Source organism: Phyllobates terribilis, unplaced genomic scaffold, assembly GCF_046119375.1.
Source record: "Phyllobates terribilis strain yellow unplaced genomic scaffold, ASM4611937v1 Scaffold_3__8_contigs__length_932513732, whole genome shotgun sequence".
NCBI lineage: Eukaryota > Metazoa > Chordata > Amphibia > Anura > Dendrobatidae > Phyllobates > Phyllobates terribilis.
The window spans coordinates 354,847,203-354,873,700 of record NW_027362763.1 but is presented as its reverse complement, the minus strand read 5'-3'; the positions used below and the strand labels follow the sequence as shown (position 1 = coordinate 354,873,700).

General features: G+C 43.3%; 1 protein-coding gene across 1 annotated transcript in view; it reads right to left on the bottom strand.

Moving 5' to 3' along the window:
• Nucleotides 1-26,498, bottom strand: part of NMUR1 (neuromedin U receptor 1) — a 262,914-nt gene that overhangs the window by 59,159 nt on the left and 177,257 nt on the right. Inside the window, exons 2-3 of the mRNA XM_073675271.1 lie at nt 13,981-14,114; nt 12,607-13,545 (exon numbers count right to left, since the gene is read on the bottom strand). Coding sequence (XP_073531372.1) covers nt 12,607-13,522 — 916 coding nt within the window. The 5' untranslated portion in view covers nt 13,523-13,545; nt 13,981-14,114. The remainder of the gene's footprint in view (nt 1-12,606; nt 13,546-13,980; nt 14,115-26,498) is intronic.

The following is a 26,498-nucleotide window of genomic DNA, read 5'->3' as shown; positions in this document are numbered from 1 at the left end:
TTGAAAGTTGTTGATGTATATTAAAGGGGCTTTCTCATCATCATAAATTGGTAAAATTGAAAAGTGCATGTAAAAACAAGCAACTTTGCAATTTACCTCGTTTTTAAAATTCTCTCTGTTCTCAAGAATGGAGGGATTTTTTTATTTTATTGTGTTCATTATCTAGGTTACCAGCCTCCTCTACAGTCTATTAAAGACGGACAGTTTTTTAAGCATGGAGCACGTGCGTGCAATTTCTTTGCTACAGAACTTGCAAGCACTTTTCTATAGCTGGTTGGGTCGCTGGATCCGGCCAGCATCAGTATCCCTGTGCTTCTATGAAAAGCGGTCTCTGCTTGCAGCTTGAGAGAGCGCACAGCTTGGTCCAGCGGCTCGGCCACACCACAGGGCCGAACTGTCAATCAGCAGAACTTGAAGAACATGACTCCTCTCCAACAGGAAGCCAGGAGGCACTCCTGAATTACAATTTTGAGAATAACCCTTTAAATATAGTCCTTAGTCTGAAATTTTTTTTGCTTTCCCTATGTTTTTATACTGTTTTTCCATGCGTTGCAGACTCGTTAAAGGGTCAATATTGACTTTTAGGATTGCTACTTCCAATAGGTAACAGTAGAGTTCAAGTAGAGAAATTTGCATGTTACAGACTCTTTGTAATAAAAAAAAAAAACATACTGATCTCTACGAAATTGCAACGTTGAGGAACAAGAAGTGTCTTTACACAAGAAATATTTATAAAAATATTTAATTTATTAATTTTTTTTTAACAATATAATATAGAATAATTAGTAAAAGGGTGCCTCTAGCAAAGAGGGAACCCAGCTTCAAATTATTATATATATGCTAACTGCGTATGATTATAGTACATTTATATTATAAAAATACTTCCCAAATCAATTAGTTAAATAGATATTACATATTCATAAAGCATGATGTTGAGAACACAGATCTCAGAGCACAGATAGCATAATGTTGAGAAGGTCACACCTGACAAAAATACTGAGGCAAAAATGTACCACATGTCATTACCACAAATATCTAGATCTATCTTTCTGGACGAAGCAACAGCAAAACGCACGTCAGGTTGGAGGGACGCAGCTCCAGTGTGCATTCATGTGACCAGCATATTCCATACCTAGGTACAAGCTTGGACTATCCCACAGGAGAACAGGAGAATCCTCTGGTGGGCCCCTGTCCAAGACTGGACCACCACCCTCTTATATGAGCAGTACTTGTCAGCATCTTATTCATTTAACAATCTACCCAATTCATTCTTATATAAATTTGTGATTGAAGATAATGTCACTATTGCATTTAGCTGAAAAGGGGGGCCTTGGAGTTGGTTACTGGTGGGCCCTTGGCACCCCAGTCCGACACTGCCTAGGTAATATACCTATTTTCTATTACTGTTTCACGCTAGATTGATTTTGTGGTGAATAGGAGGTTTCTAATTTAGTAGGGTGCCTGCAGTTATGGTAAAGAGGAACTACAGACTGCCAGCTAAAAATAAAAATGCCACTTTTCCATGTCTTCGGTTTACCTATAAAGACAGAACTTTTTTTTCCTATACATGTGTTAGATGCATCAGTAAATATGTGCATAAAGATCGTCTTTACAGTTGTCTTGCATCCTTTCCTGGTTTAAAAATAAAAATAAAAAGCTTTACACAAATTGGGCAAAATTTCCATTCCCCCTTGTCTAAGGATACCCTTTTATGTGTTTGTTTTTTTAATTTAGCACTATTTTTAGGTTTTCTGGATGTTTTTTGCCTTATTCATCATGTGTGAGTTTTCGAAATTTTCTAAAGTCGCAAATGATAAACCAGGCAAAAACATATGTAAACTTTAAACTCAGCCCACAATGGAAAACAAAACAGACAAATACATAAAAACCCAGTGTTAAAAATTCACAAATGGAAAATAAATATGGCGCAAATATAAAAATGGTACAAAACACTAAAAACTCAACAACAAAAAGATAAAAATGCAATAATGTGTAAGGCTAAGTGCCCACGATGCAGAAATGCTGCATATTTTTTCAGCTTCTCCCTGGCAGGAAAAACGCATGCGGATTTTACATGCGTTTTTCCTGCCAGGTAGAAGCATTTGTCAAGCGTTTTTGCATGCATTTTTGCATGCGGGTTATCAAGGCATTTTCCAAGCGATTTTAGCATCACTTGGAAAAGTGCTTGACAACTTGGTCACACTATATAAATCCATGCAACCGGCATGGATTTATATAGTGTGACCAAGTAATGGTTAAAAAAAGAATAAAAATGGAAAAAATAAAAAATAAAGATTATACTTACCTTCCGATGGCTAAATGACGTCATGGCAGGTCCTCACACCACCGCGACCCATACAGCATACCGGACGCATCGCTGAGGAGACCGGGGGACATCAGAAGGTAAGTATAATCTCTATTTTTTATTTTTCATTTTTTTAACAGGTTCTATGGTACCTGGGTATGGAGGAGAGTCTCCTCTTCTCCAAACCCGGGTACCATCCACAAATAGAATCGCATAATATTCATGTGTGCAAATGTTCTGACACGGATATTAAGCGTTTCAATGCAAGTCAATGGCGGCAATTACGCTACGTGTCCGCAAAATTAGTGGACATGCTGCGTATTTTTCCACAATGATAATCCGCAGCGGAAATTTCCGCAGCATGTGCACAGCACATGCGGATTATCATTGGGGACAATGGGGCACGTATTACCAAGCGTCTTTTAAGCGTTTTTGCTGCACAAATTCCGCGGCAAAAAAGCTTGAAAAATGCATAGTGGGCACGCAGCCTAACACCTGCAGTGAGAGCTACACTACCATTCAAAAGTTTGGTGTCATTTAGAAATGTCATTGTTTTTTAAAGAAAAGCACATTTTTTTCAATGAAGCTAACATTAAATGAATCAGAAATACACTCTATACATTGTTAATGTGGTAAATGACTATTCTAGCTACAAACGTCTTGTTTTTATTGCAATATCTACATAGGTGTATAGAGGCCCATTTCCAACAAACACCACTCCAGTGTTTTAATGGTACATTGTGTTTACATCATGGAAGGGGAGGAGTAGCGGAGGAAGTGACTGTTTGGCTGAGCAATATGGAAAAGAAGGGTGGAGCTAGCCGGCTAGCTAGCTATGTTCCTCCATTACAGACTGGGGAGTGTCTGACGTTGCAAAGTAGACAACAAAGGCAAAAAGTGGGTGCTGACAGCCCAGAAGCTCAGTATGTGAGTGGAGAAGACGATCTTGGAGCTGAACCCCGTCTACTGACCAGCCAGGTTACAAGGATATGTCCATCGTCACCTTGATTATCACAAAGGAGATTCCTGCCCACCCTCAATGTCTCCAGATGTCTAAACGCTGCAGCCCTAAGCTGCAGACAAGGTGACTAAAGAGCTGCATCAAGGAGTGAGTAAAACCTGCTGGAACTTGTTGTTCCACTACTAAGGAATCTATAAGGGAACTGTTGTTGAGGTAATATTACTGGGACTCGTCGTTCTACTGTTAAGAAGTTCCTTAGAGAACTGTTATTGAAAAGATTTTGCTTTGATTGGGAGCTTACAGTGCACTAACGGTTCCTGTAAGCGCGGCAATATCCGCAGCAACCAGTCACCAACTTTAGACTGCATTATTTGTTGGTTAAGTATGATTAGCTAGGACTGTGACTGCTGTTGCTTAAAGGGAAAGTGTTGCTCTTAACATTCAGGCCTACTGCAAATCATATCTTGTACCAGTATCTCAGATTGTTTAATACTATTTGTTTTGCTGTTCCTTGTTATGTCACTTGCATTTTCCACCATTTATCCCCCTATAAATAAACCTGTTAAGTGTTTCAATCTCATCTCTTGTGAGTGTGTACAGACCATGGACATGGGTTTCCCTAGTCAACCCTTGGAAGAAGAGAAGACCATTCAGCATTCCCCTACAACTCCCAGCAAGATTCAGGTGCAGGCACTGCACCATACTGATGTGAGAACTATCAGGCGGCTTAAAGGGGTGTTACAAGTAAATGACCACTGAGCATTTTTAATTTTGTGTAAAATTTTTGAACTGTGTGTATCATTTCGATGACTTTAGTGCAAAAAATGTCAACAAATACCACAAGACAGAAAAATAAAAATGACTTTGAAAAAATTGCAAATGATGAATTGGGCCTAATATACAGGTTATGTTGTGTGAGGCAGTAAGGTAGATCATATACGAGGGTCTATACGTTTCCCCCAGGATGTGCATAGAAACATACTGAACCCACTGGAGAGCATTGTAGTTACGGCCACAGCTGGGGTTACAATGCAAAGTAAAATAGAATGTGGACTTGGTCAAGCTATTTGACTAAGTCAGATTTAGGAAAACCTGACATGGGCTTTTATTTTTGAAGAGATCTATAGGAAGGTAGTGGGACAGATCTCTCCCTCCACTCCGGGTCTTGGGAGTAGCCCATGTCCGCAATTCCCATTTAAACTTTCAGTTAAGAGTCGGGTGTGTCAGTATTGGTTTTGCAAGCAGCAGAGCAGGAGCCAGAGAGAGCAAAGCCATTGCTGCACCCACGGCAACAGACTGATACGGACGTTACGGATGATCCGGCTGCTAACCGGAGGATAACGTTTGAGTTTACGTTCGTAAGTTACCAAAATACAGACATTTAAGTTGAACTTTCTTGTGTCACTGCCTCATTACCGCTCTGTCGTGAAAGCTGCTGCCTTACAGTTGTTAATGTAATAACAGCAAAACTCTGATTTGTGATGAACACAGAACATTTATTTTTAGGTGGGCAATTTTTTATTGTTTTCCGAGTGCTTTGGCGACATTTGTAACTGCCGGCTGAATGTTTTATCATTTTTCCAGTATGTTCGGGGACAGCTCTTTTTAGTGTTTTGGTGTTTTCAAGATATTTTTTTTTATAACTCTATTCCACATTGAAAAAAATGATAGAAGCTTTTGAAGCAAAACTGCTGGCAAAACACTCAAAAAGATGCCTTGTTGCCTTCTGATCATCTTTTGAGCTTTTGACTTGTACGGTAAGCGTTTTCAGAGATGAAAATGCCTGAAAAATGATCAGCTTGCTTCTTTTTTTAAAGATTGGAATCTTTGAAAGCTTGATAAGTCAAAAAATACTTAAAAGACTGCTGAGATGCACATCAAGTTGTTTTTATATAGAAATGCATATGGTCATTTATTTGTGCATTTAGTTAGCGCTTTTTCAGACAGGTTTCAGAGCAGCCCCACCTGAAAATAAATGTTGTGCATGCATGCCCTAAAAGTTATTTCCCCCAGAAGCACCTCATTGATTATTTACAACCACTTCCAATATAGCCAGAATGGTGAGGCTAGCTGTGAAAAATAAACACTATTCAACACAATACCCTTTCTATGGCTATGTGCGCACGATCAGGATTTGAAGCAGAAATTTCCTGAGCGTTTCTGAATCTCCTTGGCAGGAAAAAACGCTGGGCATTTTTCATGCGGTTTTGAAGCGTTTTTGTACATCAATGAATGCTTTTTGGAGCTAAATAAAGTTATTTGGTGGGACATTGCTTAAACCCTTGGATTACCGTCAGAACTGGGATGAATATATTGGTTAATTTGAATGATTAAAGAATGTCTCTGTTGTATTTCAAATAAAGTGTTTGCTCTGCGTCTGTGTGTTTATTTAACTCTTTACTTTAATTAGTTGTAGTCATGAAAACTTCTGATTGACACCTTGTCATCACCAAACAAAAGAGCTATGTGTCAGCTAATCCCATTCACCCAATCTTCATTAGCATTTCTATTCATGTAATTTATGCAGCTGCTGTGAGATGGTATTTTTAGCCTGGGAAGCCATCAATCTTCTGAAATACGTAAAATAACGAACAACCATATCCCTCATCTGTCCACCATTAACGACGTAGTCCACGTACTGCCAACGATTGTCCCACGACGATCCGGGTCACTTCTACAGCAGTGACATCAGCCATCACTGATGTCACTGCTGTAGAAGACAGCACTGTATACTGACAGGGGTGTAAAATCACCCCTATCAGCACACATGCTGCAGGAGGTCACTGGGGTTATCAGCTGAAGATCAGCTTACCACCCTGGGAACATTGTTGTGAATGTTCCAAGGGTCAGGTGAGCATCAGCTGATCAGTCACGTGACCGATAAATATAAAAATATACTGTACCCATAAATAAATATCATTATGAAAAAAACAAAACAATACACATATTTGATATCACTGCGTCTGGAATGACCTGACCTATAAAACTGTCCTGCTAGATAAACACTTTAGTGAATGCGGTAAAAAAAGTAAATAAGAAACGAAGCAAAAACTATGCTTTATCATCATCCGCATGTAATGTAAATAAACGAATGTAAATAAAAATGGTACTGCTGAAAACGTCATCTTGTCCCGCAAAAAACAAGCCACCATATAGCTCCATCAGCTGAAAAATAAAAAAGTTATAGCTCTCAGAATAAACCGATACAAAAAATTTTTTTCTATAAAATAGTTTTTGTGTAAAAGCGCCAAAACATAAAAAAACTATATAAATGTGGTACCGCTGTAAACGTACTGACCCGAAGAATAAAGCAGTCTTATTAATTTTACCACAAGTGGGTCGGCATAAACAGAACCCCAAAAAACAATTCCTGAATTGTTGGTTTTTGTTTACACTGTGTTCCAAATTATTATGCAAATAATATTTTCTCAGATTTTCCCAAATTACCTATATGAATTGCAGTCATTGTAATTTTCCAGTCAAATAACTATTAGAGTACAATTGAATGGTTTTTGTACAAACTGCCTATGATAACAGTATATTTTTAAAAAAATAAAAAACTCAAACTGCACTCAAAATGCATATTCCAAATTATTATGCACAGCAGAGTTTTCAACCTTTTCATTTTAATAAAGAACAAAAAAATGGTCATTTTTGAAATTATAAGCATTAGCAGGTTATTGCAAACTGAAATCAAACAGTTTTCAACTCAAAACTTTATTCTAGGTGATGTTACATTTGCACATAGGACCCCTTGTTCGAAAGGAGCTTCTGAACTCTCTTGTCCATTGAATTTGTCAGGTTTTGGATGGTTTCTGCTTTAATTGTTTTGCATGAGGACAGAATACCCTCCCAGAGCTGTTGCTTAGATGTGAACTGCCTCCCGCCATCATAGACACTCCTTTTGATGATGCTCCAGAGGTTCTCAATGGGGTTGAGGTCAGGGGAGCATGGGTGCCACACCATAAGTTTGTCCCCTTTTATGCCCATAGCAGCCAGAGATGCAGATGTGTTATGTGCAGCATGAGACGGGGCATTATCATGCATGAAAATGATCTTGCTGCGGAATGCACGGTTCTTCTTCTTGAACCATGGCAGGATGTGCTGTTTGAGAAACTCAACATACATTATGGAGTTCATCTTTACCCCTTCAGGGATCCTAAAAGGACCGACAATCTCTCTCCCCATGATTCCAGACCAAAACATTACTCCACCTCCTCCTTGTTAGCACCATAGCCGTGTTTGCATGGGGTGTCCATCAACCAGCCATCCTCCACTCAATCCATCTGGACCATCGAGATCATTTCATGCATGTACTCATGTACTCAGGAGAAATTGCAGAACAAATTGCATGGTGCAATTTCTCCTGTTACCCTTATGAAAATGCAAAATTGGAGGCTGAAAAACATTTTTGTGGGAAAAATGTGAAAATTTTATTTTTACGGCTCAATGTTATAAACTTCTGTGAAGCACCTTGGGGTTCAAGGTGCTCACCACACATCTAGATAAGTTCCCTGAGAGATCTATTTTCCAAAATGGTGTCAATTGTGGGGGTTTCTACTGTTTAGGCACATCAGGGGCTCCCCAAAAGCAACATGGCATCCGCTAATTATTCAAGCAAATTTTACATTCAAAAAGTCAAATGGTACTCCTTCCCTTCCGAACCCTGCCATGTGCCCAAACAGTGCCCACATGTGGGGTATCGGCACAACAAATTTTGGGGTCCATTTTTTTCCTTTTATCCTTGCAAAAATAAAAAAATTGGGGTCTAAAGTAACATTTTTGTGAAAAAAGTTAAATGTTCATTTTTTTCCTTCCACATTCCAAAAATTCCTGTGAAGCACCTGAAAGGTTAATAAACTTCTTGAATGTGGTTTTTAGTACCTTGAGGGGTGGAGTTTTTAGAATGGTGTCACTTTTGGGTATTTTCTGTCATAAAGGCCCCTCAAAGTCACTTCAACTGTGATGTGGTCCCTAAAAAAATGGTTTTGTAAATTTTGTTGGAAAAACTAAAAATCCCTGGTCAACTTTTAACCCTTATGACTTCAAAAAAAAATTTTGGTTCCAAAATTGTGATGATGTAAAGTAGACATGTGGGAAATGATATTTATTAACTATATTGTGTGACATATCTCTCTCATTTAAGGGTATGAAAATTAAAATTTTGAAAATTGCGAAATTTTTGCCAAATTTCCGTTTTCTTCACAAATAAAGGCTAGTCATGTCGAATAAATGTTACCACTATCATGAAGTACAATATGTCACAAAAAAAACATTATCAGAATCAGTGGGATCCGTTGAAGCGTTCCAGAGTTATTACTGCATAAATTGACAGTGGTCAGAATTGTAAAAATTGGCCTAGTCAATAATGTGCAAACCACCCTTTGGGGTAAAGGGGTTAAATAGGTACCAAAGTGAGTTTCTAAAGAAGTTTGGAAGTCGAAATCCGCTATCCAAACCATGTATTGGAGCCTTCTTTGATGACAGAGTAATCTCCAAGGGACTGTGGCCACCAAGATCACCTGATTTAACACCATCAGATTTTTTTTCTTTGGGGTCATTTGAAAGATCGGGTGTACAGTAACAAGCCACGAACATTACAGGCACTCTGAGAGAACATGCAAAGAGAAATTCAGCCTATGACCCCAGTCATCCTGCGGAATGCATTCAACATAATGGGACAGCGCATGCAAGCGTGCTTGGATGTGAACAGGAGACATTTTCAATACCTGCTTTTAAACATCAGTTTCTCATGAACCAAGGTATGTACAGTCCAAATTTAAGTATGATGGATTGTCTCTTTTAAAAGTTACAGCAATTTTTCCAGGTACAGTAGAATTTAGAAGCTACAGTGACGATACTGTCCAATGTCATCAAAAACAGACTCCATTATAAAAAATCCAAATTCAGTTTTATAATATTTATCTGTCTTGGGGTTTTAGGCTAAATAAACCTTCCGTCATCACTGTTCTGGATATCTCACATTCAAACTCATCCCATTGTTCCTGTTTTTTTAACCATTATGAAATGGGTGTCTAAATATATTGACACTCCAAGTTGATGCATGTTTTACTTGTTTCCTATGCATGGGAACTAAAGTTTAAATGGTTGAACACCATAAACAAAATGGTTTCAGTGTGTTTGTAATATAAATATACAGAACTGACTAATATACTTGTATTATCAAAGGTATCTTGTTCTGAAGATAGCAGCACCGTTCCCGAATTCTAGCGGCTCCACTTCTGGCTTGTGTCTATGCATCAGCTGTATAATAGAAGGGGCTGGCTTACCAATTGAAATAAGCCAGACAGACAGCCCCCTTCACACACAGTACTGATAATGTGCCAAACACAGGTCAGGACTGGAGTTGTGGGGGTAATACCAGTTCTGTGGCTAAAGGACATGCTCTCTAAAAATTAAATGGAAAGGATTAGAAGTCTAAAAATGAAAAAAAAGTAGTATTTTTTTGGGAGCACCACAAGAGAATTTTTGTATGGCCCTCAAGTCCTTACACTACAAGATCCATAGAGTTGCATATTAAACATTATATTGCCAAGACACTTGATGATAGAGGTACAGCAAGAACGCTTATACTCAGAATATAACGTCAAGCATCATAAATTCTCATATGTGTGAACTCTGCTCTGTATATTACTGAAAGAAAATATGATATGGCTCATTTTAAGGATATCGATGATCACTAGCTGTGGCCTCTGAGGCACAGTTTTGAAAATGTAACCTTTGGGCTACAGAATTTGCATTTGAATTAATATAGTTCATGAATTAGGGTATATATGCGTGACTATATACTATAATAAAAATATACAAACCTGTCTATATCTTATCTTCTCATTGCCAGCTGTGCCAGATGCATTTTAAATAAATAATACTTTGCGCTGTCTATTAAGTTCAGCAAGCTAAGAAAGCCAATGATACCAATGCAACATTAATAAAACCCATAAGATTCTATAAAGGCGAATGAAATAAAAGTACACATTTAGAATTGCCTACATAGTATTTTAAAATCTTCAGTAGCCACATTTAGCCATAATAACTACAAAATATCAAGATTAGTTGAACTCTTAACACCTGTAGAAATATATTGCTAAGATGTGCCAATGTTTGTGTGATTTATGGTGATCTGACTGCTGGAATGCTAATGATCCTGTACAATTTTTGCCCTGCGCAGCAGTACAATTGGCCAACCCTTGTCCAGGGAACTGCAGCACCACTCCATTCAAGTTTCCTGTTCTCAGCTACTCCATATATTCATTTTAGTGGCTTATGTCCGATGGGAACCAAGAACCTGCACTGAAAACAACTCCTTAAAGGCGGGCTTGCTAACTGAACAAAAGCAGAATTTGTTAAAATGTGTTAAGGTGCATTTACAGTGCAAGATTATTACGAATGACTGTAGATGCTCACATTGGAAACCATCTAATAACACCCACTTGGGCTTAACGAAAGTTAACGCCTTAGGTGCCATATACTTTGATTGCTAATATCTCCACATTGAAGAGGCAGCCACTTTTACATTGTATGTTTAGTTAAAGATGAAAAATTTGATGAGAGGTCCTCTTTAAGCATTCCATTGATTGGGATAAGGGTGAGGAATTCACTTAAAGGGAATCTGTCACCACATTTGACCTAAACTATTAATATGGGCATATAGGTTATATACTTCTGAAAAAAGTCCAACCTGTATGCCTCATATCAGATGCCTTGTTGTGGAGAAATCATCTTTTATCACTTTATATAAATGACCTCTTCCAGGCTATGGGGAGGACGCTGCCTGGAAGATAACTCTGTCTCCCGAGATTATTTTACGTTAAGGGCAGTTACCAGTGTGAGACAAGTAACTAACACAGAACAGGAGAAATTAAATGTGTCTTCTTGCAAACACATTTTTTGCTTTTCTCTGAGCTGTGCTTTATTGTAACAATACACACAGCTCTGCAGTGAGATCAGGAGAGCAGAGAGTGGCCATTACACATCACACAGGTAGCTCTCCCTTCATGTGACTTCATATTCTATTACATCTAACTCCTGGGCACAGTTTTGCACTGAGTGAAAAATGAAAAAAATCAGGGTCAACTATATACAGTACTAGTTTAGAGAAGACAAACTGACACATGTATTTTAGTTGTATATGTGAGTTTGCCTCCAGCAATAGTGTTTGCTCTCTCAGATACTCACCAAATGAGGAAACATAACTGAGGAAATGTAATATGGGAATAGTTTCCCAGTATGTTTGCTGAGGACAACCACTGCCTAATTTATGTTATCTCATAGAGAATTAACTCAGAATGGTCTGTACTTGGTTTCTTCTGAGTCCATTGTAATAAAAAATTGTACCTCATCTAAATATATAACTGTGTAATACTCCGATCTATAGTTTTTACACATGAAAGTTCATAGACAATCATAGATTCAATATAAATACAAATATTGGTAGACATTTAAACAGCAGAAAAATTGTTTTTGTATTTTACCACATTATATATTACATACATAAAGAGAGCCTGTCGCCATGAAAATGCAGTCAAAACTGCAGGCACCATGTTATACAGCAGGAGAAGCTGAGTAGATGGCTATATAGCTTTGTGGGAAAAGATTCAGTATAATCTGTTTTTTAAACGCGTTGAAAATAAACCGCTTTGTTTCCTACATCATGTCTTCTGGATCCTTACTAGGAATATCTCCTCGACAGCGCTGATCAATACTCCTATCTTCCAAACAAATACTAACACGGCAGGTTTCCTGTCCTAATGGTGATGCAGCAGCTGTTTCTTGCTTCTATTCTTCAGTTGTAGGTTTCACAACCCTAAAAGGTGAGCAGTTACCTGTTCCTTCACTTGTTCTTGCCTACTAGATAAGATCCTATTGCGCTGGTTGTCTCCCCCCTTTTTATCCTGATGCCTAATTCTGGTACTTGGTAGTTTACTATTACTCTGTTGTGTAACATCTGGATTGATACTTGGACTTTACCCTGGCCTGCCTTAGCTCTGCTGATTTTGGCTCCATCCTTCTGATTTAATCTGGTTTGACTAATATACCACTGCCAACTTGCCCCACTAGCCAGCAATTCTCCATAAATACAAACCGGTTGTCTTTGCAGCAAAGAACAGATTATTGTAAAGGGGTGAACACTAAAGTGTTATCTGAGACCTGCTAAGTGGAGAAGATAGTGCAAAGACTGTGCATTGACAGTTGTCAGACTCCAAGTACAGTCTTCAAAATATCACCAGAATGAAGAGAAATACATACAACTGATAATATTTTAACATATTTAAATTTCTACCACAAAATAATTTAACTAGAAAAACAAGACATTACTTACATAGCATCTTAGTCACTTGCCTTCTTCGGCTTTTCTCTTGTTGAAGTCTAACATTTTGGTAACTGTCTCCATCTCCACCAGACTTAGCTTCTAGGACTTGCAGCATCTTCTCCTTCTTAAGTTGGAGGCCAATTAGTAAGTACAGAATACTAATTGTACACATTGGTAAGAAGAAAAAAAATATGGTGGTAATTTGAATAACAAGGTTGTAAATCCATCTTGGTTTTACCAAAATACACGTAGTGGAGCCAGGTATTACTCCAAGACCAGGAATATTCAGGTCATAGATTCCAATTAGGCTGGTGTTGGGAATAGAGCAAATAATAGACAAAACCCACACAGAAATGATGACTTTTCTAGCATGGTTCCTGGTTACTACATACTTGGCCCGAAGAGGATGAACCACTGCAATGTATCTCTCCACACTCAGTGCAGTTACATTTAATATCGAAGCAAAGCAAACTGTCTCAAACAAAAGAGTTTTAAATGAGCATCCACTTCTTCCAAAAAGAAAAGGGTAATTACTCCACAGCTCATAAAGCTCTAGCGGCATACCTAACAAGAGGACCAGCAGATCAGAAATCGCAAGACTGAATAGGTAATAATTTGTAGGAGTCCTCATGATCTTGTGTTTGATAATAACAATACATGTTAAAGTATTCCCCACAGCACCAACTGTGAAAATAAGAAGGTATATCACGCAAATTGGGGTAAAGTAGTTGGATCTACGGGGTCCCAGACACCTCAAAAGAAGTTCTTCTATCGTGAAGTTAATCTCCACAGTGTTTATACCACAAAACTCCATGCTGTGGTTTATGGTACTTTGATTAGTTTCAACTTGGTTAAAGCTATGAGAAATATCTTTGTGATGCTGTGAAAGTCCCAGGTCTGTAAAGTTTCTTGAATTGTAAGCCATTTCTCACTTTATTACGGAACAACCTATGAAGAAAATAACTTTTTTTATGACAGAAGCCAAAAAGTATATTTACATAGTTTGTACATGTACAGTATATAAAATAACATGAAAATAAAAATATTAAAACACAATGCTGTGTTCTAAACAATGGCTAGATAGATAGATAGATAGATAGATAGATAGATAGATAGATAGATAGATAGATAGAGATAGAGATATATAGATAGATAGATAGATACAGTAGATAGATAGAGATAGAGATAGATAGATAGATAGATAGATAGATAGATAGATAGATAGATAGATAGATAGATAGATAGATAGATAGCATCAATTTATCTGTCTGTGGTTTTCAGGAATATATCTCTGAAACCTTTTTTATTGGCGTTTTTTGCCCACATGCCACAACCAACCTGAATCAGATTCAGATCAGATCAGTAAAAGATAAATCCACTTACTTCTGCTTAAATCATGTATAACAGTTGACGTCTGTATATATTTTCTGATGTGTGTAATAAAGTACAATCCCAGTGGTATCCTGAAGTCCTTTTAAATAATGGCTGAAATTATCATACCTCATATGTAAATAAGTCTGTAAGGAAAAAAACACATTATTGCAAGTATTAATTTAAGAAAAAATGCAAACATTAAACTATTCGCTATTACGTTCTCATTAATGTTCCATTTTTTTATTACCGTTATTATTGATTATTTATTGCTGGACATATGGGTTGACTATGGCATTGTCATGCATTTAGCAGTCCCAGTATAGATTTTTTTTTTTAGATTTTTACAAAGCCCCATTACAAATAGAGTAGTAGCCTGAAACATGCTTGATCCTGATGTAGAGGGAAAATCAACATCTACGTCTTAGACAAGTCTAGGAGGGATATAATTTCATCATAGGAAAAAGAACATGATCAAACAAGAATCAAAATTTTAAAAAATACAATACTAAAAAGATACAAATCACATGAAATGTACAGACCTAACGACCCGCTTCCTGGCATCATAATTCTATTTTTCTATTTAACAACCGTAGCACATGTTGGCACAACAAAGGCAGTGGATGTGTAATGGAGTGTACTCATTGTAATAAACGTGTAACTGCATTATGTGATATTTTTGTCATTTTATACCTGCTACTACATGACAATAACAAGCTATTGATAGAATAGTCATCCTGCCGTAATGGACTGTACACAGGAGGCAGTGCTATTTCTGGCTAGTGGCTAGTCAAAAGGGACATGCTTGAAGAAATAAAGTTTGATATTTCTTTATGACAATCACTTTATATGCACCTGATGGCAAACAACAATAAATATTTCATACAGTGTGATTTTATCATATTCTGTTTTGCCTTTAAACTGTATCATGAACAGCAAAACTAAGTTGTGGAGAATAAATGCTGAAAGGTAACACTAGCAAGTAAAATAGAAAAAAACTGAATGGAGAAATCTAAACTTCTGCTTGAACATTTATACAGAAATGTGTTTATGCTATTAAGATACACGTTCACTATTCAAACCATGGCTGCTGTTTTTTGACACAAGGTTAGAGGAGGCTGGGTTTTTATAAAGCTGGGAAATTTGCATGATCTGGCCTTTCCTAACGATGATCGTTAACAAGTCATAACCCTAACAGGCTAATTAGGGTCTGAAACCTTGGTCAAAGTTATCTGAGCCACAAATCTCCAATGGTGCCCAAACTTTTGCATCGGCCCATTTTCCTTTTTGTAATTTTTAAAATCACTAAGAATTGTTAGATCCCTATCTTTTGCAGAATCACATATTTGCAGGTTGTTATAATTGAAGAATAATAGATATTGCTTTTAAAATGTAAAAGAAGACAATATATATGTATTTTTGCCTAAAAATACAAAGGAAATGTGTCATCTTTAACTTTAGGCCTTTTAGAGATCATTTCATTTTCAACTTGCTTAACTGTTCACAATAACAGTCATTTTGACCCGGGATGCCCAAACTTTTACATGCAACTGTAAAAATAATGTGTAGGGGAGCCTTTAAGTTTCACACAGCACTTATCAGGTACATCAAAAAAAATTGTCTTTTGCAACTGATATGTTGAATAAATTTGTGTAAATTTGTTTAACAGTCAAAACAATATCTATATTTCTTCAACTGTAACAACTTGCAAATATGTGACTCTGCAAAAGATAGAGATCTAACAATTCTTAGTGATTCCATAAATATAGATTTATCTCTAAGTGTTATATTGCCGTAAGGCCAGTTCCATAAATATCGATTTTCACTAGGCCTTGTATCACCTTGGGATATCACTGAGAATACATGTGTTAGTCTGGATACTAACAACCCTTCTCTAGTAACTAATAGATTTCTTAAGCAAAGGGCTGTAAAGGATATGATCTTAAATGTACTTTCACTATATGCTTAATAGCTTTACAATTCGATATTTTCCTAAAATTAGTAGGATCATAATGAAGCTGTTTTTATCTGATATTTTTTGCATTCATGGTGTTAAATTTCTTTAACCCCTTAATGAGAGACAATTTTGAGCTTAATGGAAACTTATGTGCATGTGACAGTGTCTCCGGTACGTGTGGAAACTGTCACCAAAGGTACCGGAAAGAGCCCCTAGTGTGAAAATTTAAAAAAAAACTTTTTTGCTACCAAAATGCTATATGTTGCATGCACCTCACGATGGTATATAGAGGTTATACAAATTAACATGAATTCTTTGAAATCCTGGGGGAATGTTACTCTGGGAGACCATTAAGCAGAGCTCCCACAGTCTTGAGGTATATCAGCCTTCAGGCACACACACCTATGACAGAGTTCCAGATTCCTTGTTTATTCAGGAGTTTATTCAGGCTTATCTTGATCAAACAGAATCATTACTCTCTATACAATGCTTCCAGCACAATTATGATAGTCTCTTCAACAATCAGTTCTCTTAACTCACACACTGTGTTTGTACAGAGCCACACTTTATCTTCTTTGCAGCGAGGTAGTGGGGGGAGAACAGAAGGATGAATCCAGCCCTCGGTTGTGGTATTCACTCCTTTTACTGCTGTATAACAGTTTGCTCCCACTTCTGCTCTCCACTTAAGGTAGTCACTAGTGTTGAGCGAGCACTAAAATGCTCGGGTGCTCGAAGCTCGGGCCGAGCTCACCGTGATACTCGGGTGCTCGACCCGAGCAATGAGCCCAATGTTAGTCTATGGGAGACCCGAGCATTTTTGCGGCGGCACCCCCTGCAGTCTGTAGAAAGCCTAAAAAGTGCCCAAAACGATAGTGACAGTGCTCAAATGACATGAGGATAGCATGGGAATCGCCCCAGGAAGTATTTCTGACCACCAGGTCACTGCTGTCAACAATGTGGTCAGAGGTATTAAGCCACTTTTACGGGCTCACAATAAAACGTTCAAAAACGAAACTGAAAGTGCTTTCCTGTGAAATATGTTAAGGAACATCCTTTCCAGGGTAAAGACTTGTGTATAAGGTAAAATAAATAACCAAAAACAAAAATACTCCTCCACACCTTGGGCTATGTTCACAAGTAGCATTTTTTATGCATTTTTGCACTTTTGTATTGCTTTCAACCGTGACAAATGCATTCACCGGGAAATGTCATTTTAACATTTTACAACCTTATCTGGCCATGTGCTGTGTGACACATGCATACAGTGCTGAAAAGACATGGGAACAGCATGGGGAAGACCCCTGGAAGCATCTCTGACACCCAGGTCACTGCCTAAAAGTGTGCCCATCATCAGTGATCCTTGCCGCATCAGAAGATGCAGACTTGCAACTATCCCAGTGCAAGTCCTTGTCCCAGGGCAGTGTTCAATTGTACCTCCCCCATTCCTTGCAATGCAAGCGCAAGTATGCAGCCTGCCACCCACCCACCCCCAGGCTGCAATAATATACTGCTTGCTTGCTTGCACTTGAAATTGGGCCTTTTAGGCATGTGGAGGCGGAATCTGACCACCACGTCATGGCTGCGTCGGCGGCCTGGTATCCATACTCAGTCCCCAGCCGCCCGGCGGCCGGGTGTCCATACTCGGTCCCCAGCCGCCCCTATTTGTCCCGGTAACCATCTCCACACTTTTCTTAGCCTGGCCTGCTTTAGGGCAGCATTGGCTGAGCCCACCAGACAACCAGACTCCTCTGGTGGGCCCTGGCTTCTCCATCAGGGGAGTTGAGAGTGCCAACGTGAGGAGCATGATGATGATGATAGAAGTTAGCATCTGCTTTGTTTTCTTGGAATGCAAGCGTAAGTGTGCAGCCTGCCACCCACCCACCCCCTGGCTGCAACACCATACTGCTAGCTTGCTTGCACTTGAAATGAGGCCTGTTAGGCTTGTGGAGGCAAACGCCGGCCACCATGTCATGGCTGCGTCGGCGGCCTGGTATCCATACTCAGTCCCCAGCCGCCCGGCAGCCGGGTGTCCACACTCGGTCCCCAGCCGCCCCTATTTGTCCCGGTGTGCTTTATACACAAGCGCGCATACCAAAATATTACTTGTGCCCTCCCCAGTGCATTTAGTGGGAAGGACAGCCTAACCACAAACACGTGGACAAGTGAATGTGGCCAGGGATGGTCCATCTCACTGACGCCTTCACACTGGGTTAATATTGTGGAAGCCGGGACACAGTTGGACACTGGGATGCAACACGTCCTCCAGACATAGAGGATTGCGGGTCCTGGATCAATCATGCGTCAGCACAAAGTTCAGAAGGTAGACAGCAGCAGTGGTCAGCCTCCTACACGAGTAAATTATTCAAGATCATGTGGCCATCCATCTCCTTAGCTTTCTGTTCCTTGGAATGCAAGCGCATGTATGTAGTAGCGGCTAGGCCTGAGGTTGTCAGTGTTTTGACGCATATCCTACCTCCTCCAAGGATTGCTGGATGTTTTCCTGCTACTATCCCAGTTCTATGACTCCCGTTAAAACAAAGCTTCAGGTGATGAATGATGGATGAGGTGGTGGCAAAGGAGAAAGAGCAGGAGGAACAGGGACCATTCACATCAATATCAGGCCAGTCAACCAGACATGTCTTGTAGGATATGTTTCTGTACCAAAAGGAGCGGTTTGGCTACACAGTTATAGGGCATACAGTGAGTGCAATGCCTACCAAAAATTTCAAAGCATTCCAATGCCCCTTGGAAGTGACATGGATGTCAGAAGGCCTTAACTAAACCGTTTTTTCCATTTATAGCAACTGGGTCTCCTGTACACTGTTGGCCTAAGCAGTGAATGGAAGGCTTTCCAAAAATTATGAGGAACTGCAATGCCCCTTGAAACAGACGTGGATTACAGCGTACTAAAAACCTTCTACCCATTATTGGGGAGTGGGTCTCCCTTAGTGTCCGCCTATGCATTGAAAAGAAAGAGCTGACTAAAATTAGGAGGAAATGCAATGCCCGTTGGAAGAGTCGTGGAGGTTAGAGGTAATAAAAAACAACATTTCAATGTCCCTTGGAAGAGCTGTGGAGTTCAGAGTGGTTTAACAAGACGGTTTTAATGCCCCTTGGAAGAGACGTGTGTAGCATCGGTGTCTCTGCCCCCTGCTAGGCAGAGACGCCGTCCCTCTCACCTTCCTGTTCAGCGCGCGGCATCCTCCAGCGCTCCTTCCCTCGCTGCTGCCGGCGCGCGCTCCTTCCCGGGCACTGTGCTTAGGGCGCGCGCGCTCCCCCTCTCTTGAAGGGGCCGCGCGCATCGTCCTAAGGAGTCCCCGGCCAATTGCCGGAGGACTTCCCATATATAAGGCACCTCCTCCAAAATGGAGGTGCCAGAGCAAAGTTGTTTGCACTGTGTCTGATCTGTGCTTCAGCCCTCAGGTCCCGCTGCTAGCCTGACTTCTCGTCCTGCCTGCCAGCCTGTTATCTGCCCGTTACCTGCCGAGCCTGCCAGCCTGCTCACCTGAGCGCTCACCTGTTACCTGCCTGTTACCTGCCTTGGCTATCTGTCCGCTCACCTGGGAGCATCCGCCTGCCCTGTCTGTCAGACCGCTCACCTGGGAGCGTCCACCAGTTACCTGCCTGTTACCTGCCTCGTCTGTCAGACCGCTCACCTGGGAGCGTCCACCAGTTACCGGCCTGTTACCTGTCTCGTCTGTCTGCCTGCTCACCTGGGAGCGTCCACCAGTTACCTGCCTGTTTCCTGCTGTGTCCGTCAGCCCGCTCACCTGGGAGCGCCCACCAGTTACCTGTCAGTTACCCGCCTCGTCTGTCTGCCCGCTCACCTGGGAGCACCTGCCTGTTTCCTGCCAGCCTGCCTGGAGACCCTGCCGTCACTTGCTGTGACCACCTTCCTGGTAAACCTAAAGACTGCTACTTGCCCTGCTTTCTCGAACTGTGACCACCTGTCTGCTACCAGAGACTTCCGCCTGCTTGCGTGTCCATCCGCCATACCGGTCAGTCCCAGCCATCTGACCCGTGGGAGCCACCTGCTTTCTTACAAGGTCGTCCCCAGAGTAGCACCTGGTCCCTCAGCCCGGATCCTCCCTGGTCACGGTGTCGTTAGCTGCCGTACGACCAGGGTTGGTTCGGGTGGATACTTAGTCACGCCCCTCTGGGTCCCTCCTTGCACCTCGGCGCAGAGGTTCCACCACCCGGACCCGTAACAGTTTGCTCGGGTCATGGAACCCGGTGGCACCCAAGCTCCCTCGCTCTCTGACCTATACCAGGAAGTCTCCCGTCAGAGATCCCAGCAGGAGTCCATCCTGAACCACCTGCGGAATGTCCACTCCCGCCTGGACACACTGACTGCTCCACCAGCAACCATCGCTAGTTGCACGACTCGCACCCCGGCAGCGCCGCTGCCCTTCAATACCATGGCATCCTGCTCCGGACCCCGGCTTTCTGCACCTCCTCGTTTCGGAGGCGACCCCGCTCAAGCTCGGGGCTTCATAAACCAGTGCACCCTGCACTTTGAACTCTTGGCACATCACTTTACCACCGACCGGGCCAAAGTGGCTTTCATCATGTTCCATCTCACTGGGGAAGCACTGGCTTGGCTAAATCCCCTGAGAGAGAGAGGAGATCCCCTAGTATCCAACTTGTCAGCTTTCCTCACTGCTTTCCGGAAAGTCTTCGATGAACCGGGACAAAAGACCTCGTCAGCCTCCTCTCTGCTACGTCTCTGCCAAGGGAGTCTCACCGTAGGCCAATATGCCATACGGTTCCGTACCCTCGCTTCTGAACATGCCTAGGATAACGAGGCCCTGCTGTCCGTCTTCTGGGAGGGTCTTTCCGGTCGGATTAAAGATGAACTTGCCGGTCGAGACATCCCTACCACCCTGAACGACCTGGTGTCACTTGCTACCCGGATTGACATCCGGTTCCAGGAACGTACCAAGGAAACCACCCGTGAGAGAAAGTTTTCCCGCCTTGCTCCTAACTTCCAGAGACCTGTCTCTTCTTCAGTCACTCCCCGGGCGCACTCACCTGAGCCCATGCAGGTCGACCAGACCAAGTTGGTCAAATCCCGCCAGGAGTCACGGCGGGCCGAGGGGAGCTGTTTCTATTGTGGCAGCAAGGAGCACCTGATCCGTTCCTGCCCGGACAGGCCGGGAAACGCCGGTGTCTAGGATCGATCGGAGAGGTCGTCCTAGACAAAAGTAAGTCCTCTCCCTCCCTGACTTTGTCTGTCTCTCTCTCCTGGGGAGAAGATCGGCTCTTTGAAAACGCTCACCTGGACTCAGGAGCGGCTGGGAACCTCATCTCCCAGTCCTTAGTAGAGAGATACCGTATTCCCACCAAGCTTCTCACTGAACCTTTGTCAGTTGCCTCCGTGGATGGTAAACTTCCAGTACCCATCCTGCTTGTCACTGAACCCTTAACTCTGCAGGTGGGAATGCTGCACTCTGAGAAGATCTCCTTCCATGAGCTATCTGGACTCTCACACTCCCTGTTGCTGGGTCTACCTTGGCTCCAGGCACATGAACCCGTATTGAACTGGTGATCCGGCAAAGTACTCCGGTGGGGTCCTGACTGCCATAGGACCTGCCTGGTTCCGATCCGCCCAGCTCGCCCTCCGCCTACTCCAGCTAATCTACCCGGTCTCCCGGCTCCATACTGGCCCTATGCGGACGTCTTCGGTAAAAAGGAAGCGGAGACGTTGCCACCCCATAGGCCATACGACTGCCCAATCGAACTGGTACCTGGCGCCATTCCTCCCCATGGGCGTATCTACTCGTTGTCTGTGGCCGAAACCCGGGCCATGTCTGAATACATTGAAGAGAATCTGGCTAGGGGATTTATCCGAAAATCTACCTCCCCGGCTGGAGCCGGATTCTTCTTTGTCAAAAAGAAGGACGGCTCGTTACGTCCCTGTATTGACTACAGAGGACTCAATCTAATCACTGTGAAAAACAAATACCCCCTGCCGCTCATCTCCGAATTGTTTGACCGTCTCAAGGGCGCCAGGATCTTCTCCAAGCTGGATCTACGAGGAGCATATAACCTGGTCCGTATCCGTCAAGGAGACGAGTGGAAGACAGCATTCAATACCCGGGACGGTCACTATGAGTACCTTGTGATGCCCTTTGGTCTCTGTAATGCCCCTGCTGTCTTTCAAGAGCTGGTCAACGACATCTTCCGTGATCTCCTGTACTCCTGCGTAGTGGTTTACCTGGACGATATCTTGGTCTTCTCTCCGGATCTCCCCACACACCGGAGGGATGTTCGTCAGGTCCTGCTTAGGCTCCGGCAAAACCACCTCTATGCCAAATACGAGAAGTGCCTCTTCGACCAGACCTCCCTTCCATTCTTGGGCTATGTTATCTCCCAGACAGGTCTACAAATGGATCCAGAGAAGCTCTCTTCTGTTCTAAAATGGCCCCGTCCAGAAGGTTTGAAGGCGATACAGCGATTCCTGGGCTTCGCTGATTACTATCGTCTTTTCATTCCACACTTCTCGTCCCGGACTGCTCCCATATCTGTGCTTACCCGTAAGGGGGCTAATCCCAAGGTATGGTCACCTGAAGCTGAGGAGGCTTTCCTTTCCTTAAAGAGAGCCTTCGCCTCTGCCCCCGTCCTGCATCGTCCGGACTGTAATAAACAATTCTACCTGGAGGTTGATGCCTCCTCCTCCGGAGCCGGAGCGGTACTCACCCAAAAATCTTCTACCGGGAGAATGGTAACCTGCGGCTTTTTCTCCAAAATCTTCTCCTCGTCTGAGCGCTACTACTCCATAGGAGACCGTGAATTGCTAGCCGTCAAATTGGCACTGGGGGAGTGGCGCTATCTGCTAGAAGGGGCTCTTTACCCGGTAATCATCTACACGGATCACAAAAACCTGGCATATCTCCAAAATGCCCAGAGACTCAATCCTCGCCAGGTCCGGTGGTCGTTGTTTTTTGCCCGCTTCGACTTCATTCTTCATTTCCGCCCGGCGGACAAGAACGTCAAAGCTGATGCCTTGTCCCAGTCCTTCCTGTCCTCTGATCAAGAGGAGGAGCCTACGCACATCATTGACTCCTCCAAGGTGATGAATGTAGCCCCCTTGGATCTGACTCGTCCTCCACCCGGTAAGACGTTTGTAGCAGTACCAGATCGGGAGAGGGTTCTTCGCTGGGGACATTCTTCTAAACTAGCTGGCCATGCTGGCCAAAAGAAGACCTTCCAGCTCATTGCCCAGCATTACTGGTGGCATACCCTGCGTAAGGACATTGTAGACTTCGTCGCGGCCTGTTCATCCTGTGTCCGTAACAAAGTTCACAGACATCTACCAGCTGGCCATCTCTTGCCCCTGCCCGTACCTGCTGCTCCATGGCAGCACATTACTATGGACTTTATCACCGATCTTCCTGTTTCTGCCGGTTGTACAGTCATTTGGGTGGTCGTTGACCGCTTTTCTAAAATGGCCCACTTCATTCCCCTGCCTGGTCTCCCATCTGCACCTGAGTTGGCTAAAGACTTTATCCGCTACATCTTCCGTCTCCATGGCCTACCCCTCCACATCGTGTCGGATCGTGGGGTTCAGTTCACCTCACGCTTCTGGAGAGCCACATGTAAGCTGCTAGACATCACCCTGGATTTCTCCTCCGCTTACCACCCACAGTCCAATGGTCAAGTGGAGCGGATCAATCAGATCCTGACCAGCTACCTCCGGCACTTCGTTAATGGCCACCATTCGGATTGGGTGGATCTCCTACCATGGGCCGAGTTCTCTTATAATAACCATGAGAGCGAATCCTCTTCCCAATCCCCGTTCTTTATTGTCTATGGACAGAACCCCCAGATTCCAGTTCCTGGACAACCCTGCCGCAGAGTCTCTTGTTAGCGAATTTTCTACTATTTGGGAGAGTACCAGGTCGGCTGTTCTTCTGTCCTCCGAATGGATGAAGATATATGCTGATAAGAGATGTCTGGATCCACCTCAATTCCGTCCGGGAGACAAGGTTTGGCTCTCTTCCAAATATGTGCGGCTCAAAGTACCCTCCTACAAGTTGGGCCCTCGGTTCATCGGACCCTTCGAAGTCCTCAGGCAAATTAACCCAGTGGCCTACAAATTAAAACTCCCGGCCACCCTACGCATTCCCAACTCCTTCCACGTATCCCTCTTAAAACCCGTTGTCCTTAACACTTTTTCCGACAATCTAGGTACTTCTCCTACTCCGGTTTCTGCTGAGGACATCTTTGAAGTGGAGAGTATCCTGGCCACCAAGAGGGTAAGAGGGAGAACCTTTTTTCTGGTGGATTGGAAGGGGTTTGATCCTGGGGAAAGAACTTGGGAACCCAGGGAGAACATCAACGCTCTGCTTCTCCTTGAGAAATTTCTCTCTGGCCTAAAAAAGGGGGGGCCTAAATGGGGGGGGTACTGTAGCATCGGCGTCTCTGCCTCCTGCTAGGCAGAGACGCTGTCCCTCTCACCTTCCTGTTCAGCGTGCGGCGTCCTCCAACGCTCCTTCCCTCGCTGCTGCCGGCGTGCGCTCCTTCCCGGGCACTGTGCTTAGGGCGCGCGCGCTCCCCCTCTCTTAAAGGGGCCGCGCGCGTCGTCCTAAGGAGTCCCCGGCCAATTGCCGGAGGACTTCCCATATATAAGGCACCTCCTCCAAAATGGAGGTGCCCGAGCAAAGTTGTTTGCACTGTGTCTGATCTGTGCTTCAGCCCTCAGGTCCCGCTGCTAGCCTGACTTCTCGTCCTGCCTGCCAGCCTGTTATCTGCCCGTTACCTGCCGAGCCTGCCAGCCTGCTCACCTGAGCGCTCACCTGTTACCTGCCTGTTACCTGCCTTGGCTATCTGTCCGCTCACCTGGGAGCATCCGCCTGCCCTGTCTGTCAGACCGCTCACCTGGGAGCGTCCACCAGTTACCTGCCTGTTACCTGCCTCGTCTGTCAGACCGCTCACCTGGGAGCATCCACCAGTTACCTGCCTGTTACCTGTCTCGTCTGTCTGCCTGCTCACCTGGGAGCGTCCACCAGTTACCTGCCTGTTTCCTGCTGTGTCCATCAGCCCGCTCATCTGGGAGCGCCCACCAGTTACCTGTCAGTTATCCGCCTCGTCTGTCTGCCCGCTCACCTGGGAGCACTTGCCTGTTTCCTGCCAGCCTGCCTGGAGACCCTGCCGTCACTTGCTGTGACCACCTTCCTGGTAAACCTAAAGACTGCTACTTGCCCTGCTTTCTCGAACTGTGACCACCTGTCAGCTACCAGAGACTTCCGCCTGCTTGCCGTGTCCATCCGCCATACCGGTCAGTCCCAGCCATCTGACCCGTGGAACCACCTGCTCTCTTACAAGGTCGTCCCCAGAGTAGCACCTGGTCCATCAGCCTGGATCCTCCCTGGTCACGTTGTCGTTAGCTGCCGTACAACCGGGGTCAGTTCGGGTGGATACTTAGTCACGCCCCTCTGGGTCCCTCCTTGCACCTCGGCACAGAGGTTCCACCACTCGGACCTGTAACAACGTGGAGGTCACAGTAGCTTAACAACATGGTTTTAATGCCCCTTGGAAGAGTGGTGGAGGTCGCAGTAGAATAAAAAGACAATATCAATGCCCCTTGGATGAGTGGTGGAGGTCGCAGTGGAAAAAAAAGACAATATCAATGCCCCGTGGAAGAGACGTGGAGGTCAAAGTAGCTTAACAAGACAGTTTTAATGCCCCTTGGAAAAGTGATGGAGGTCGCAGTGGAATAGAAAGACAATATCAATGGCCCTTGAAAGAGTGATGGAGGTCACAGTGGAATGAAAAGAAAATATCAATGCCCCTTGGAAGAGTGGTGGAGGTCGCAGTGGAATAAAAAGACAATATCAATGACCCTTTGGAAGAGTGGTGGAGGTCGCAGTGGAAAAAAAAGACAATATCAATGCCCCTTGGAAAAGTTGTGGAGGTCGCAGTGGAATAAAAAGACAATATCAATGCCCCTTGTAAGAGTGGTGGAGGTTGCAGTGGAATAAAAAGACAATATCAATGCCCCTTCGAAGAGTGGTGGAGGTCCCAGTGGAATAAAAAGACAATATCAATGCCGCATGGAAGAGTGGTGCAGGTCGCAGTGGAATAAAAAAGACAATATCAATGCCCCGTGGAAGAGTGGTGCAGGTCACAGTAGCTTAACAAGACAGTTTTAATGCCCCTTGGAAGAGTGGTGGAAGTCAGAGTGGTTTAACAAGATGGTTTTAATGCCCCTTGGAAGAGAAGTGGAGATCACAGTAGCTTAACAAGATGGTTTTAATGCCCCTTGGATGAGACGTGGAGGTCAGAGTGGTTTAACAAGATGGTTTTAATGCCCCTTGGAAGAGACGTGGAGGTCAGAGTGGTTTAACAAGACAGTTTTAATGCCCCTTGGAAGAAACGTGGAGGTCACAGTAGCTTAACAAGATGGTTTTAATGCCCCTTGGATGAGACGTGGAGGTCAGAGTGGTTTAGCAAGACGGTTTTAATGCCCGTTGGAAAAGACGTGGAGGACACAGTAGCTTAAGACGGTTTTAATGCCCCTTGGAAGAGACGTGGAGGTCAGAATGGTTTAACAAGATGGTTTTAATGCCCC